Raw genomic sequence first — 16,866 nt, forward strand, 5'->3', positions numbered from 1 at the left:
CAAAAAAATTATATCTTTTTTTCCCGGTTTTTTAAATAAAATTTAATTTTTTTTCTTCTTTTTTTTTAAACTGTTGTTTGTTATTTTTTTACTTATTATTCCCCCCCTTTTTTTTTACTTTTTCATATGTCTATAATTTTTCTTTGTTTTATTCTACATTTTGAACTTATCTAATGAGTTCTTTTTACTTGCAGCTTAAGCGCAATAAATGAAACTTATTGTTTTTCTTAACTTTCTTCGGTTTTCTTGTATTCATTTATTTATATATATATATATATATATATATCCTCTCTTTTTACTTTACTACTAAGCATTTTTTATACTTGTAAAATTATATGATGAAATAAACTTAAAGTGAAACATTAACAAAAAAAAATTAGTGTTTATTCAAAAAACTTAAAAACAAAAATTTTTTTTTTTTTAAAAAAAAGTTCAAAATTAAATTTTTTTTGTAGGATTCGGTAGGTCCAAGCGGATCAGCAAATCCTTCTGGGCCCTCATTAAATAATTCAACAAAGATTCCATTTTATTTCGTCGTATTCAATGGACTTCAAGGTGCCCGAGGGGAGAGAGGAATACCAGGACCTCCGGTAAGTAGTATTACTTATTTATTTACTTATTTATTGAATATAATTGTAGCTATTAAGTGAACCCCAATTTTGTTTAAAAAAAAAAAAACTGGAAATTATAATTATCTACGCACATCTGAGCAATAGCCAGCGAGATTTTTTACTGGGTTATGGGCCACATTTCACTAGGTCTACTGAATCGTCCCATAAATTTGATATTAGACCCCAAGATTTATCTCAGATAAGACATAGATAAATTTCTTTCACATATTTTTGTAATAGAATTTCGGGTCATGCGCGAAGTTGTTTCACATCTGAAATAGTCCTCGCAAACCGTGGGGATGCTTTCTTACGTAGGGGGTGATGCCATTGGCCAGTATCTTGCTTGCGCAGTGCTTTGTCATCAGTGGGCTCGGTGCCGTGGATTCGGTACTTTTTAGATTTAAAATATCTGAATATTTAAAATATATAGAAACTAAATGTGTACATTATTAACAAATAAATTATTAAAATTTATTTATTTTATCTACCATCTTTAATACATGTCTTTTGGCAGAGGATTTACAACTTTCTGTGAATGAGTAGCGTTAATATAACGAACCATTCAAAAGATATGAAGATAAATTCGTTAGGTTAAAACAACATTAGAGTAATAAAACTTAGAACCTTTATAGCGGTTTAGCTATAAAAGCCAACTTTTCAAAACTGTGCCTACTCCTTCTATTTTAGAAGTAAAAAAAAATCAAAACTGTATGAAAAAAGGTATTGTTTCCTCAGAAAAAATACGTTTTATGGTTAAATAAGCATATCCTATCAAGGTTACAGTTAACTGTTATGCACATTTTAAGTAAGATATTTCTTCGAGATATTGCCAAAATACTTTTCTAAATGAAAATCTGATCATCTGTTCCATCTGATCAATCTTAAAATCTGATCAAAAGTTATAAGGGTGATTGGGTTTTTTTCCCTTTACAAGCTGTGCATCTAAACGTTTATGCTAATGACTGCTCATTCACTTGATATTCCGGATTTCAGTTCTTTGTTGTCAACTCGAAAAAAGACATTTTATTGGGTTTCTTAACGATCAACATACACATGAATTAGTGTTTTTTTTATAAATACATAGATAGATTTCCTCTCAATAAAATTTTCCAACACAAAATCATATCCAACGTTCTATTTCTTGATTAACTTATGTTTGACATCAGAGGTACGTCGTCAGTGTCCGGACCACATATACTGAATACTTTCTCGTCTCGCTTTCGAGATGACATTGGATACATCTAAGTTTGCAATATAATTCATCAAAACTGAATACTTATAAGTGTCTTAAAATCCTATTCTCGGTGTAAGTTTGAAATATAAATGTTTTTTTGTGCGCGTTATGCATTACAGCTGTGACGCGATTTAGAATTTTTTTTTATTTAATTATATAGGGTCCTTCCGGCAAAGAGGGGAGAGATGGTGCCCCTGGACTTCCTGGAATTCCAGTAAGTGATTTCTATATACTTTGAAATTAACTAATTGTATTATAATTGGTGTAAAATTGCTTTCAAAACTGTCATTCTCCTCTCTTAGTCTTCTGTGTCTTTTTTTTAATGAATTGGGCTTCTAGATACTGAAAATTGAAACATTTTTTACCTACATGGTCAAAGGTGTTCTATTGTAAAATGCTTGAACGTTAACTGCCCATGTGAGGGAGATATTTCCTCTGTGGAGGGTCCAAATTATAACTGAATGTCTTCGGATCCTCCTCAGGGACGAATTCTAGACCATCGCCATAACCCATCGTAAAGTTTTACTGTGACGTAAATAAAGGTACTACTCCTCCAAGTGTGTCGATACCATTACAAAAAATTTAAGGTGTTTTTGAGGTGTTAAGATTGATTTGAGGTTTATTTGAAGTTGACTTTAAAAACAACCTTACCTCTGAAGCGTATGAAGTTGTTTTATTCACACTGTGAAAGGTCAGTGTCAGCAAGAAGTGCAAGACCTAAATGTAATTTCAGTGTCAGCCACCGGTGGTTGACGCGGACTAAATGTAATTTCCGTGTCAGCCACCAGTGGCTGACGCGGCCTAAAAGGAAAGTCCAGTGTCAGCCACCGATGGCTGACGAGGCGCTCAACGTGTTAAAAGATCAACCTCCGAAGCGTATGAAGTGTTTTTTATTCCTACTTGAAGTTGTTTTGAGGTTGCTGCAAATCTACTTTAGAGCAACCAGCTTAGACAGGTTATATTTGAGGTGTACAGAATATTTTTTCTACACTTCAAGCAAATAAGTATATTTGATGTGTGAATAATTTCACTCAATCTGAACTAAAAGTATTGCTGAGGTATATATGAGGATGAATTTATGAGGTTGAAATTGAGATTTATTAATGAGGTTATTTTTGTGGCAAAACATTTTCTACCACATGCATATTTTTTTTACATTTGTCAATCTCAAAAAAACCTTACTTTTTTGTAAGGGTAGTTATAAGAGTTAGAAACGGCAATTCTGTCGAGGCTTTTAAGCGGACAAAATAAATTAAGTTTATAAATTATATGGAACTCAAGACTGCATTAAACATAATGCTTAAAGTAAGCGGCATGTAAATTTTAAAATGTATTTTTAATAATCTAAATGCGGGAAGTATAATAGAGAAAGAAACATCTTAGTTAATTACCATACATTTGAGCAGAGAAGAAATTAGATGGATGGCAGCTTTAAACATGGAAACATGTTCCTCTAGCTAGATGACATATTCGAGCGTTTCAGCAGGAAAATGTGTATTTTTGTATTAAGACTGTATGTTGGTTATATGTTTAAATTTGATTAAAGCTCTTAATAAAGATCATACAAAATTAGAAATAAAAATCATTAGGAATTACAATTCCCCACAAACAACGTTACATGCGTAAACACCATAATGACTTCAACAACCACAATATAATAGTAATTGTTTGATTGATAAGATAAAAATTTAGCTCTTCCTACAGTGTTGTTAACTCTATTGCTTCAGCTTCTCTTTTAGCTAAAGATTGTTTCGGACATAAATATGGATATATCGCTGGCTCAAAGTTAAAACGACACTTCTGCACTCACTTCGCATGCAAATAACAAGAGAAGTAAGGGCAGAAGTGTCGTTTTAACTTTGAACCAGCGATAAGTCTTGTAGTTAAGTTTTTTTCATCTGCGTAGCTTCAATTTAGTTTCATGATGAACATAAGTTTAATTCGTTTTGAAGGGGATGGATGGACCTCCCGGTTTTCCAGGCATNATAATGGTAAATCGTCTGCTGAATTTATGTTTAAAAATATCAAACTTTCGATTAAAATCGTCTGGGGTCGCCTAGCAACACTTACTGTTGCCAAGGCCAGAAATATAAATAGCAACCCTCGTATAAGAGTTAGAAACGGCAATTCTGTCGTGGATTTTAAACGGATAAAAAAAGTTAAATTTATAAATTATATGGAACTCAAAACTGCATTAAACATAATGCATAAAGTAAGCGGCATTTAAATTTTAAAATGTATTTTTAATAATCTAAATGCGGGACGTATAACAGAGAAAGAAATATCTTAGTTAATTACCATACATTTGAGCAGAGAAGGAATTAGATGGATGGCAGCTTTAAACATGGAAACATGTTCCTCTAGCTAAATGACATATTCGAACGTTTCAGCAGCAAAAAGTGTATTTTTGTATTAAGACTGTATGTTGGTTATATGTTTAAATTTGATTAAAGCTCTTAATAAAGATCATACAAAATTAGAAATAAAAATCATTAGGAATTACAATTCCCCACAAACAACGTTACATGCGTAAACAACATAATGACTTCAACAACCACAATATAATAGTAATTGTTTTATTAATAAGACAAAAATTTAGCTCATCCTACAGTGTTGTTAACTCTATTGCTTCAGCTTCTCTTTCAGCTAAAGATTGTTTCGGACATGAATATGGATATATCGCTGGCTCAAAGTTAAAACGACACTTCTGCACTCACTTCGCATGCAAATAACAAGAGAAGTAAGGACAGAAGTGTCGTTTTAACTTTGAACCAGCGATAAGTCTTGTAGTTAAGTTTTTTTTTCCATCTGCGTAGCTTCAATTTAGTTTCATGATGAACATAAATTTAATTCGCTTTGAAGGGGATAGATGGACCTCCCGGTATTCCAGGCATGAAAGGAAACCGAGGTTATCCTGGATCACCTGGACCTCAAGGCCCAAAGGTGAATAATTCTTCATTCTTTCTTGTCAATAAGTTCAGAAATTCAAAACCACAAGTTCGAATTAACAATTTATCTTTATAGGGTGACACTGGATCCCCAGGACTGCCGGGTATTCCGGGAGCTAAAGTAAGAAAATCGAAATTCGTTTTTCTTTATGCTAACGATATTCGTGGAATGTTTGGTACTTATCTGTTTCTAAGGTCATTAAAATCTTTTCCCACAGTAATTATATTAGATAACTATATCAGTATGTTACGAAATACTACCACTGCACCTATTATCATAATACCAGTAGTTTCTATGACAGCAACTAGTTAAGAAGTATTGGATTAATCTGTAATTTAACATTTCTTTTAAGGCTCATAAAATAGTAAACAAGTTTAACAACGCGAGTATACAGTGCGGTTTTCAGGAGAACTCCTCCAGACATCCGTCTCACGTCGTGGCGGGCACCGTGGTTACGAGGAAAGGTCACTTGGAATAGGGGTGTGGAGTGAATAGTTTTGTCAAAATCTCACGTAGGTTGTCGTGAGTAAACCAATCGTTGTCAGTGTCCGGACCACATATACTGAATACTTTCTCGTCTCGCTTTCGAAATGACATTGGATACGTCTAAGTCTGCAATATGATTCATCAAAACTGAATACTTATAAGTGGCTTAAAATCGTATTCTCGGTGTAAGTTTGAAATATAAATGTTTTTTCGTGCGCGTTATGCATTACAGTTGTGACGTGATATAGAATTTTTTTTATTTAATTATATAGGGTCCTTCCGGCAAAGAGGGGAGAGATGGTGCCCCTGGCCTTCCTGGAATTCCAGTAAGTGATTTTTATATACTTTAAAATTAACTAATTTTATTATAATTGGTGTAAAATTGCTTTCAAAACTGCCATTCTCCTCTCTTAGTCTTCTGTGTCTTTTTTCTAATGAATGAGATACTGAAAATTGAAAAAAGGGTCACACCCAATCAAAAGTAGGAAACAATATTTCCTTAGCAAAGCGCGAAATTTGTACTCATCATTAGCAATCAATTATTTAAGGATGGCGAGTAAGTTTCATTTTTACTATTTATTTAGACTATTCTGCTAAAATGAAGTGGGATATACAAGTGTTTTTAAAATGAAACAATATCTTCGATTATGGAAGAATTTTTTTTTTTACCTCTATGGGCAAAGGTGTTCTATTGTAAAATGCTTGAACGTTAACTGCCCACGTGAGGGAGATATTTCCTTTCTGGAGGGTCCAAATTATAACTGAATGTCTTCGGATCCTCCTCAGGGACGAATTCTAGACCATCGCCAATAACCCACCGTAAAGCTTTAGTGTGACGTAAATAAAGGTACTCCTCCTCCAAGTGTGTAGATACCATTACAAAAAATTTAATGTGTTTTTGAGGTGTTAAGATTGATTTGAGGTTTATTTGAAGTTGACTTCAAAAACAACCTTAAAAGATCAACCTCTGACGCGTATGAAGTTGTTTCAGTCACACTTGAAGTTGTTGTTAGGTTGATGCAAATCTACTTCAGAACAACCAGCTTAGAGAGGTTATATTTGAGGTGTAGAGGATATTTTTTCTACACTTCAAGCAAATAAGTATATTTGATGTGTGAATAGTTTCACTCAATCTTAACTAAAAGTATTGCTGAGGTATATATGAGGATGATTTTATGAGGTTGAAATTGAGATTTATTAATGAGGTTATTTTTGTGGCAAAACATTTTCTACCTCATGTATATTTTTTTTACATCTGTCAATCTCAAAAAAACCTCAAAAACACCTTACTTTTTTGTAAGGGTAGTTATAAGAGTTAGAAATGGCAATTCTGTCGTGGCTTTTAAACGGATAAAAAATTAAGTTTAGAAATTATATGGAACTCAAAACTACATTAAACATAATGCATAAAGTAAGAGGCATTTAAATTTTAAAATGTATTTTTAATAATCTAAATGCGGGAAGTATAATAGAGAAAGAAACATCTTAGTTAATTGCCATACATTTGAGCAGAGAAGGAATTAGATGGATGGCAGCTTAAAACATGGAAACATATTCCGCTAGGTAGATGACATATTCGAGTGTTTCAGCAGGAAAAAGTGTATTTTTGTATTAAGACTGCATGTTGGTTATATGTTTAAATTTGATTAAAGCTCTCAATAAAGATCATACAAAATTAGAAATAAAAATCATTAGGAAATACATTTCCCCACAAACAACGTTACATGCGTAAACACCATAATGACTTCAACAACCACAATATAATAGTAATTGTTTGATTGATAAAACAAAAATTTAGCTCGTCCTACAGTGCTGTTAACTCTATTGCTTCAGCTTTTCTTTTAGCTAAAGATTGTTTCAGACATGGATATGGATATATAGCTGGTTCAAAGTTAAAACGACACTTCTGCACTCACTTCGCATGCAAATAACATGAGAAGTAAGGGCAGAAGTGTCGTTTTAACTTTGAACCAGCGATAAGTCATGTGGTTAAGTTTTTTTCATCTGCGTAGCTTCAATTTAGTTTCATGATGAACATAAGTTTAATTCGTTTTGAAGGGGATGGATGGACCTCCCGGTTTTCCAGGCATAAAAGGAAACCGAGGTTATCCTGGACCACCTGGACTTCAAGGCCCAAAGGTGAATAATTCTTCATTCTTTCTTGTCAGTAAGTTCAGAAATTCAAAACCACAAGTTCAAATTAACAATTTATCTTTATAGGGTGACACTGGATCCCCAGGACTGCAGGGTATTCCGGGAGCTCAAGTAAGAAAATCGAAATTCATTGGTCTATTAGTTCATTTAATAAACAGACATATTCGTTTTTGTTTATGTTAACGATATTCGTGGAATGTTTGGTACTTATCTGTTTCTAAGGTCTTTAAAACCTTTTTCCACAGTAACTATATTAGGTAACTATATCAGTATATTACGAAATACTACCACTGCACCTATTATCATAATACCAGTAGTTTCTATGACAGTAACTAGTTAAGAAGTATGGGATTAAACTATAATTTAACATTTCTCTTAAGGCTCATAAAATAGTAAACAAGTTTAACAACACGAGTATACAGTGCGGCTTTCAGGAGAACTCCTCCAGACATCCGTCTCACGTCGTGGCGGGTACCGTGGTTACGAGGAAGCGTCACTTCCAATAGGGGTGTGGAGTGAATAGTTTTGTCTAAATCTTAGCGTAGGTCGTCGTGAGTAAATCAATCGACGCCTTCTTTTCTCAATTTCACCCCCATTAGAAATGTGCTCTCGCTTGTTACCATAGCAGCAGACAAAACCCAGACTTTCAGTCTGGAGGAGTTCTCCTCAAAGCCGCACTATATGTAGTGCGGCTTTCAGAGAAACTCCTCCAGACATCACTCTCGCGTCGTCACTGGCGACTGACGCGGAGCGAGTTAAGACTGACATTGATGACTGTCAGGGCGCTCAACGTGTAAATTGTTTTTTCCTCTTCTTCAATTGTGTGTTTTTTTCTTTCATTTGCTTAAAATAACGAAAATAGTATTCAGTCTCTAAAAATAATAAAACTAACTGCAAAATTCCCGTACCAGTCAATTTTATGCCGAGTTTTTGTTTAGATAATTTGAAAATTTAATTGGGACTTCTCAAGTATAATGCTATACATCAGGGGTTTCCAACTTACATGAGGCTGGGGGCCACAATTCAAAACACCTTTATCAAAACTTTATATAGGACTCTTTTATGTTTGCAAAAACATTAAATATTTCTGTCAGATTTTTATCAAGTTGAACAAAACAAAAGTTTTGAATCACAAACTAAAATATGAAGTGGATTTTTAAAAATATTTAATTGCATATTAAAAAATTCTGGCTTCAAAAGAGATGCCAACTTGCTCCGGACAGCAAATATATATTTTAAAGTGGTAGTTTATCAATTGTGATTCTTGGTTTAATAAATTCAATTTAGTGGATTTTTATCCAACACTATTTATAAATAATTCGTAGGCTTATATAATTCACCACTTTATAGTACTTAAGTCATGCTATGCCTTTTAAAAAGCATGCAAAAATGGTCAAGTATTTGCAAAATTTACTTTGTCGTTATTTACCGTTTTTTAAACTATTTTGGCGTGTCCGGAGCAGTTGGCATCTCTGCTTCAATAACTTTAATGTGCAACTATGTATTAAACGATTAATGTGCAACAGATATCTAATAGTTAAGATATAAAACTTTAAAAAGGTTGGTATCAAAACTTACATATTAGCACACAAAATGTTCAATGAGAGAATTGAGGTTTGTCTGCTGCAACTACCAGAGAATAGATATTTACATTTTAAATTCAAAATGTACAGATGTAAATAATTTCGTCCAAAATCAGTGGTTTCAAAAAATTAAATCGAAGAATTTCTTCGAGAAAATTTCTGATACGCATGTGCTAAATTATATTCACAAAATACAAAAAAAGGGAGAAAAAAAAGAGCAACATACAGGATTATTTTTGTATTTGAGTATATATTTTCTTGGATGCACAGCCTGAGAAATAAATTTTTTTGCTCCTTTGGAAAGTTAAATTTCATGGAAACGAAGAAATTAGATTTTTATTTAAACGAGAAAAGTATTTTAAACCAATGTAGATTTTTGCGAAAATTGTCAGTAAAAAAATGACAACTAATATATTTTAGTTCGCGGGTCGTAAAAAGAGGCTTCGCGGGCCGCCAGTTGGTAACCACTGCTATATATCATGAATGTGCGTCAGACAGTCACGGCCCGTTAGTGAAACAAAGAGAACAAGTTAGTCCCCAATAGATAAAAAATCAAAGCAGTTATTCAAAGCAGTTACTTTTAAAAATTATTTAATTTGATCTCTTTTTATTAGGGTGCCAGTGGCTTACCTGGATTTGCAGGACAAAAAGTAAGAAATTCAATATAACATTTATGGCTTTTTTAATTATCTAATAAAATTAATTATGTAAAATATGATGAAATTTTAAAAAGGTTTTCTTATGTGAAAATATTTGTTGAATAATATTTTTTTATTGTAAATAATCGGAGAGTGACCTTCAAAATTCAAAAACTATAAAAGATTGTTAATTTTGACACTTGGCAACATCTTCAAGTTTATTTCAGAGTTTTTGATAAAATTATTTTATTAAAATTAATAAAATAATGGTAAGAGTGTTATGATATATTTCCTTTTTAAATTAAAATGAAAGTTGAATAGTTTGTTAACTTTGAAGTAAAACTATTATTCAATAGGTTAGAGTGAACAGGCTAATCGTTCTTAATTTTTTAAAGGAGGCCTGATTTGAGTGCCTTGTTGTTAATTGTTAATCTTTCGCCTTATCTTAACACTTTTTAAACAAAACAAAAAGTTCTGGATCACCTAAGTTTGCTTGAGCATTAAATTATATAAAAATGCTTTAAACTTTTCGACTATTAAATAAAATAATGAACAAGCACAACAAACTATTGTTTGAATTGAATTATCTTTGGATAAATGAGCTATAACTGTGTGAAAAATTCATCTGATTTCGAATAGACAGTACGTTTATGAGTCTGATTTCGTTTCTTTAATTATTTAATTCGAAAATTCATTAATTAGCATATCTGAAGCAGCCTTTTGAGACATTGAGTTTGGCACTTTTTATGTAGCTATCCCATTTTATATATATATATATATATATTTAAAAGTTTCACGTGTTAGCTGGATTTATCACTGACTGACTTTCAATTGAATTGCCTTCGGAATATAAACAAAGTTTATCAAGTAGGGATTAGCTAATCTGAAGAGATGGAAATAAGTAGAAATTTTATAAATCACAGAAATATTGATCGCTAAAGGCAGGATTTGCCCATTAAAAGTGATGTCTGCTCAAGTAGACTTAACATTGTACTAACCAAGCATTTTTGATTTGTTCGTTTAATCCGAGTTCTTGCTAAACCAGGACTCGTCATAAGTGAGTTTTACTATATATNTCATAACATATATATATATATATATATATATATATATCATGAAGTGCAGTTGGAAATTGAGATTTCATCTGTTGTGTTTTATTTTATTGCTTATAGGGTGAACGAGGTTATGACGGAGCACCTGGTCTACCAGTAAGTTAGGAACAAGTTGTAGAATAGTTCCTATTATTGTAAATCATACTATTAACCTTATTAAAATTTTTAATTCTTTCAGGGTTTCTCAGGGTGATTTTATCCAGAGGTGAAGAAAATCAGGTAACGCCTATACTGTTTGTAATAAGAAAAAGAATTCCTAAAATAAAAATTGTTGGCTCCTCGAAGAAATGATTTCGATTGGAAACAAACCCATGGTTAATAAGCAACACATAAGCCATTAGTTTTTAGTTTATTTTATAACCGTCGTTGAACAGTCGACCCAATTTATTTGGGTTTACGACTACTAACGTTCAACTACGCAGCCTTGGAATTTTGAACTAATTCAGAAGACAAGGGAACTCCTGGATTAAGTATTGGGAGAAATTTGCCTAAGTTGATGATTTTTTGATGGAACTACCCCTCCCATTTGCGTTATATGGAAAGGAAAACCACGGTAACCCTCCATAGTTAGTCTGATAGCAAGGGGACTCTTACCCAGGATCCGTCTACCTCTGAGAATATTTTTACGTCAGCAATGTCGACGATGCCAGCCGAATGCGGTATTCGTGTCGACCAACCACTGCTGGCATTCGCCTCATTGGTAGGCGACTGCTCTATCTCCATAGCAATCACGGATCAAGCTATCAGTTTGATGTTCTATGTCATTTTAGTTTTCCCGTGGAAGGGCCTTAACAATGTTTATGATTTATTTACTTCAAGAAACGTGTTTCGCTTTGAATTATAACTTATCTACTGTCTGACCGGTTTAATTGATAGGCCAGATAGAGTTGCCTTATAGTTAAAATCTTACGTTTTGATTACACAGACCTGCCAACTCTTCCGGATTTTCTGTAAGATTTTATTTCTCTATTTTATTGATAATAAGATTTTAACATTCATATTTCGTTCGTAATGAAATATGTTCATTTTAAAATTATTTTCATTATCTTAATATTTAAACACCTTGAACATGCATAAAGAGGAACAGCTAATTATTTTATTGCTTTTAAAATGTTCGTAAGATGTCAATAAAACATGTTTTTATTATGTCACTTTATAGGCTTTATATCATTACTAATAGATCAAAATTTCTTTGAAGAGCGTGAAGGTTGGCCGGTATGATAATGGATACTAACTTTAAAAAAGATGATAATCACTCTACAACTAAATTTTATAATAAAAATACGTAATTCGCTGCCAATATAATATATTAATTCCGTAAAAATCTTCCATCCTACATTTTGGGAGAGCGATTTTTCTGAAGAATTAGTCTTTATCTCCAGAAACTGTATATGGGCTATTCCACGGTAACTTACGTTACATTCACATAAACTTTATTGCCCTGAGAACTAAAAAGCAAACGAATAATACTAATACACACATTAAAATAAAGTGATTTCTTAAAATTACAATCAAAACCAAAAGGAATCTAATTAAAATAATTAATATTTTTCAATTTAAACAGTGTAAAAACCTAAAATTAGTGTTTTAACTTACGTTACCGAGTAAGAAATAGCAAAAATTTGCAATATGCGTGAAGGCAAAATTCTGTTCTTATACAAATGTTACATGATTAAGATTATATGTATCATTTTTCTGACATGTTTAAATGTTTCTTATGCCTAGATTTAAAATTTTATTTCAAAGGTTAAATTAAATATAATTTTCTATATGGGTAACTTACGCTACGAAATTCACTTTGTATCAAACTTTTATTTCAATAATGTACAAATGCAAATTAAGATATTTAAACAGTATAATGCAAGGGAGAAAAGTGCACATGAAGTAAATTCAGAAACTTTTGATTCACACATAACTGCAAACATATAAAGTTTTCTGTTATTAACTAGTAGAGGGGACTCAATTCTTTTCACCATGTTTTCCTTCTGGTAGAATATTTCATCTCTTTTTTTCTGGCCATTTACAATAGATTCCTACAGCAGCCATTACATTGACTTTAAATTCTTGCTCTTCAACAGACATTACCACACCGGGATATAACATGTCCTCTTATCTAACCATATATCAACCCCTAGCTTTTATCTTGGATCATTTCATCATTTTCTTTTTCAAAATCTTTCACTAAAAAAACCCTTCTGGTATGCCTTCTTGTACTTTTAAATGGTAGATTATCTTAATGTTTTTAATCTGTGGAGCTTTTAAGAATAGATAAGACACTCCACTCATCTGTTTTTTCTAAACATGAAATACATTTCAAAAGATGGAACATTACGAATTTTGCTGAAGGCTTCCTTAGTCAATCCGAACTTTTCATGATACTTACAAAGATAAACATTTCTTGGAAGTTTGCTACTAAGGAAGACATGCTTTGGACAGAGCTCAAAGAATTTAGTTTTTCCAATTTTGTATTCTGGATTTTCTTCTTGAAACATTTGGTGCATTTCTCGAACTGAATGAAGAAGATGCCGTGCTTGTACTTTCTTTTTGCTACCATTAACATCTCTAATTATAACTACATCCTTATCTCCTGCCTGGTGCTTGTCGAGAGATTTCGTCTAATTTTGAAAACATATGAATGCCAACACCCAAATTAATAACTTAATGCAAAGATTTTCATTAAAATTAATATCTTAAGGCAGTGATAATTTATTTAAACTTCGGTATTGTAACTGGATACATCTTATTTAGTTNTGCGACTACTAATGTTCAACTACGTAGCCTTGAAGTTTTGAACTAATTCTGAAGACATGGAAACTCCTGAATCAAGTATTGGGAGAAATTTGCCTTTGTGGAGGATTTTTTGATGGAACTACCCCTCCCATTCGCGTCATATGAAAAGGAAAACCTCGGTAACCTCCCATAGTTAGTATGAAAGCAAGGGGATTATTACCCAGTATCCATCTACCACTGAGGATATTTTTACGTCAGCACTGGTGCTGATGCCAGCCAAATGAGGTAGTCGTGTCTACCTCATTCGCCTCATTGGAAGCCGACTGCTCTATCCCCATAGCAATCACGGCTCAAGTTATTAGTTTGATGTTCTGTGTCATTTTAGCTTTCCCGTGGAAGGGCCATAACAATCTTTATGAATTATTTACTTCAAGAAATGTGTTTCGCTTTGAATTATAACTTATCTACTGTCTCACCGGTTTAATTGATAGGCCAGATAGGGTTGCCTAATTAAAATCTTACGTTTTGATTACACATACCTGCCAACTCTTCCGGATTTTCCTTAAGATTTTATTTCTCTATTTAATAAATAACAAGATCTTTGCATTCATATTTGATTCTTAATAAAATATATTTGTTTTAGAAATTATTTTCATAATCTTAATATTTAAACATGCATAAAGAGGACGGGCTAATTATTTCATTGCTTTTTAAGTGTTCGTAAAATGTCAACAAAATAATTTTTTTTATAACGACACTTTTAAAGGCGTTTCATTACCACTAGAAAAAAAACTTCTTTGAAGAGCGTGAAGGTTGGCAGGTATGATAATGGATTATAACTTCAAAAAAGATGATAATAACTCTACAACTAAATTTTATAATAAAAGTACGAAATTCGATGCCAATATAAGATATTAATTCCGTAAAAATCCTTACTTTCATCCTACATTTTGGAAGAGCGATTTTTCTGAAGAATTAGTCTCTATCTCCAGAAACTGTATATGATAGATCTAACCTATTCTGACTCAAGATGAGCATTCAATTTGGTAAGTATGTATGGGGCTTAAAAAATTGTATTACCTGGTATAGAAAAGTCAAATGTTCAACCAGAAATACCTAAAAATAATAATTCAGCACCTCTTCAAATTTTGATAAACGACGCCAAGCTATAAGATGGGACGGATAAACATAGTTAAATAAGAGTTTATAAAACAAATTGAGTTTACTATTTTTACTGCCTTAGTTGTGCTTATTTTTAAAAAAATGTTCACCCCAGTCACTGCGTAATAAAAAAATTTCAGAAATATATATATAATATACATATATTTTTAATGTTTGATTAAAATTCATTCCAAACTGGGCTGTGTTGTCCCCGAAAGTAAGTGGCAATGAAATCATCACGTTTCTAGCACATTTATGGATGGTAGAAATGTCTTTGATTACGAAAACTTATTCGCTGTTCTTTGCCCAAAAATGGAAACAGTCCTGCATAAGCTTTTATCACGGCTTATTTGCAAAACAGAAAAAATATATGATTGTAAAATCATTTGATATATAACCAATTTCCGAAATAAATAAAGAACCTTGGGTACCAAGATATTCTTAAAATATACTGCATGATTTTACTGTAAGTTTTTTATTTTCCGGTTTATAGATAGTCCTGATTTCAAGATGTTACCTATTAAACCTGGGGCAATTTTGATGCTATCCTCCAGCGAATGATTAATAATATGCAGCATTGCATATATTATTGTATTGTAGCATTGTATAGCATGGGAATATTATTGGCTATTATAAATAGTTCCGTTTTTTTCAATGCAATGCAGCATTGTAGCGATATCTAAGCATGGAAATATTATAGGTTATTATGGATAGTTGCCTTAATAGTCATAATAGTTGCCTTATATATTTGATTTTCCCCCTGCCCTAGAGGAGCAAATAATGAGTTTCTTCTCGTTAGCATTTGTTAGTTTTTTTTACATAGTTTGTTCACATTGTTTGATTTTAAATTTTTTTTCGTGTGTAGTTACTGCACACCATCAAGGTGACTTAATTTCATCGGGATTCACCTCAAATTTAACTTTTTAAATATATTTATCATTGAAATAGTGCATGACAAATGTAATTTTGTTGGGATACATTAAAAGAGAAGAATAGCGTTTTTAGTTTTAAGCCTTTAATTTGGATTAATAAACAATATTACAAAATGAAAAAAATACTAGGAAAGAATAATAAATAAACGTTGCACCTAAATACTCGGGGCCCAAGCTAAGGATTTCAAATTATTAGCTAAAAAATTAGCTAAATATCAAAGGTATCACCCAATTTTTGAAAGTCTTCGCCAAATGTAAATCTTAAAAATTTTTTAAATATATTTTCGTTTCCAATCATTCTCCAACGTACAATTTTATTCGCCAAATTTACGATTTTATCACATTTGGGGAGGTGGCGAATGCCTAGCGAGGGCCCTGATTAGCTTTAAATTAGGAAACTATGAATAAAGATGCAAGTATTAAGTTAAATTTATAATAAGATTTTAAAACTTCATTCTTGATTAATTTTCATATACCTTTTTCAGGCGAACTATTGTATGCAAACAGAAATTCGTCTGGTTAAAAACAAGAATATTCATTGATGTGGACGTGATTTCCTGATCGAAATTCTGTTTTTTCTCAAGATGAAAACTGCTCAATGAATCTAAAAAAAAAAAACTGAAAAAAAAAACCCATCCTGGAATTTATGCAATTTAAACTATTGAGCAGTAATATTGTGTTATACAGGAGCATTTTTAGAAACTTGACAGGAAGATTCCTTCTGTTTGAATGTATTATACGTTAAAATATAATTGGAAATTCTCAACTTTCAAACCTAAGCTCAAAGATTTATGTACTGCTTGTTACTGAAAAACATCTCTACAATATACAAAATTTGATAAGAGGAGAATGTAGTTTGCACTCTGTATTTGATGTAATAGCCTGATTATGATAATAGCTTTACTTTAAAATTTAATTTCAGGATTTGAAATAAATCGTAATGCATACAATTTGTCTTCTCGATTATTAAATAAATCTACTGGCTGGTGCGTCTTCGAAAAGTACTTGCTCACTTCTACCATTTTCAATAGCGCTAGTGCGAGCACTTCACTCTAATTCCCCCTTCCACCCCTCCGTTACCATGGTTTCAACAAATTTTGAAAATTACGATCTGTGGATGAATGAATGAATGTATGAATGGGTCCGCCCTATAAACGGGTGCGACGTATGGTGTGGCAGGAGTCGAATTCTTGTCCATAGATGGCGCCACTGAAAAACAAGAAACGCACACTCTGCCTTAAATTTGCTCGGTTTCACCAAGCAGGCTTGCCCGTGT

General features: G+C 32.3%; 2 protein-coding genes across 2 annotated transcripts in view; both read left to right on the forward strand.

The window, feature by feature from the left end:
* Positions 1-16,540, forward strand: part of LOC107438360 (uncharacterized) — a gene marked incomplete in the record, with an annotated part of 42,347 nt that extends 25,807 nt beyond the window's left edge. Inside the window, 11 exon segments of the mRNA XM_071187126.1 lie at positions 456-590; positions 2,006-2,059; positions 4,708-4,788; positions 4,870-4,914; positions 5,553-5,606; positions 7,339-7,419; positions 7,501-7,545; positions 9,632-9,667; positions 10,828-10,863; positions 10,946-10,986; positions 16,076-16,540. Of these exon segments, the coding sequence (XP_071043227.1) occupies positions 456-590; positions 2,006-2,059; positions 4,708-4,788; positions 4,870-4,914; positions 5,553-5,606; positions 7,339-7,419; positions 7,501-7,545; positions 9,632-9,667; positions 10,828-10,863; positions 10,946-10,960 (582 nt within the window).
* Positions 1-16,866, forward strand: part of LOC107442625 (kielin/chordin-like protein) — a gene marked incomplete in the record, with an annotated part of 123,606 nt that overhangs the window by 71,054 nt on the left and 35,686 nt on the right.

Source organism: Parasteatoda tepidariorum, chromosome 10, assembly GCF_043381705.1.
Source record: "Parasteatoda tepidariorum isolate YZ-2023 chromosome 10, CAS_Ptep_4.0, whole genome shotgun sequence".
NCBI lineage: Eukaryota > Metazoa > Arthropoda > Arachnida > Araneae > Theridiidae > Parasteatoda > Parasteatoda tepidariorum.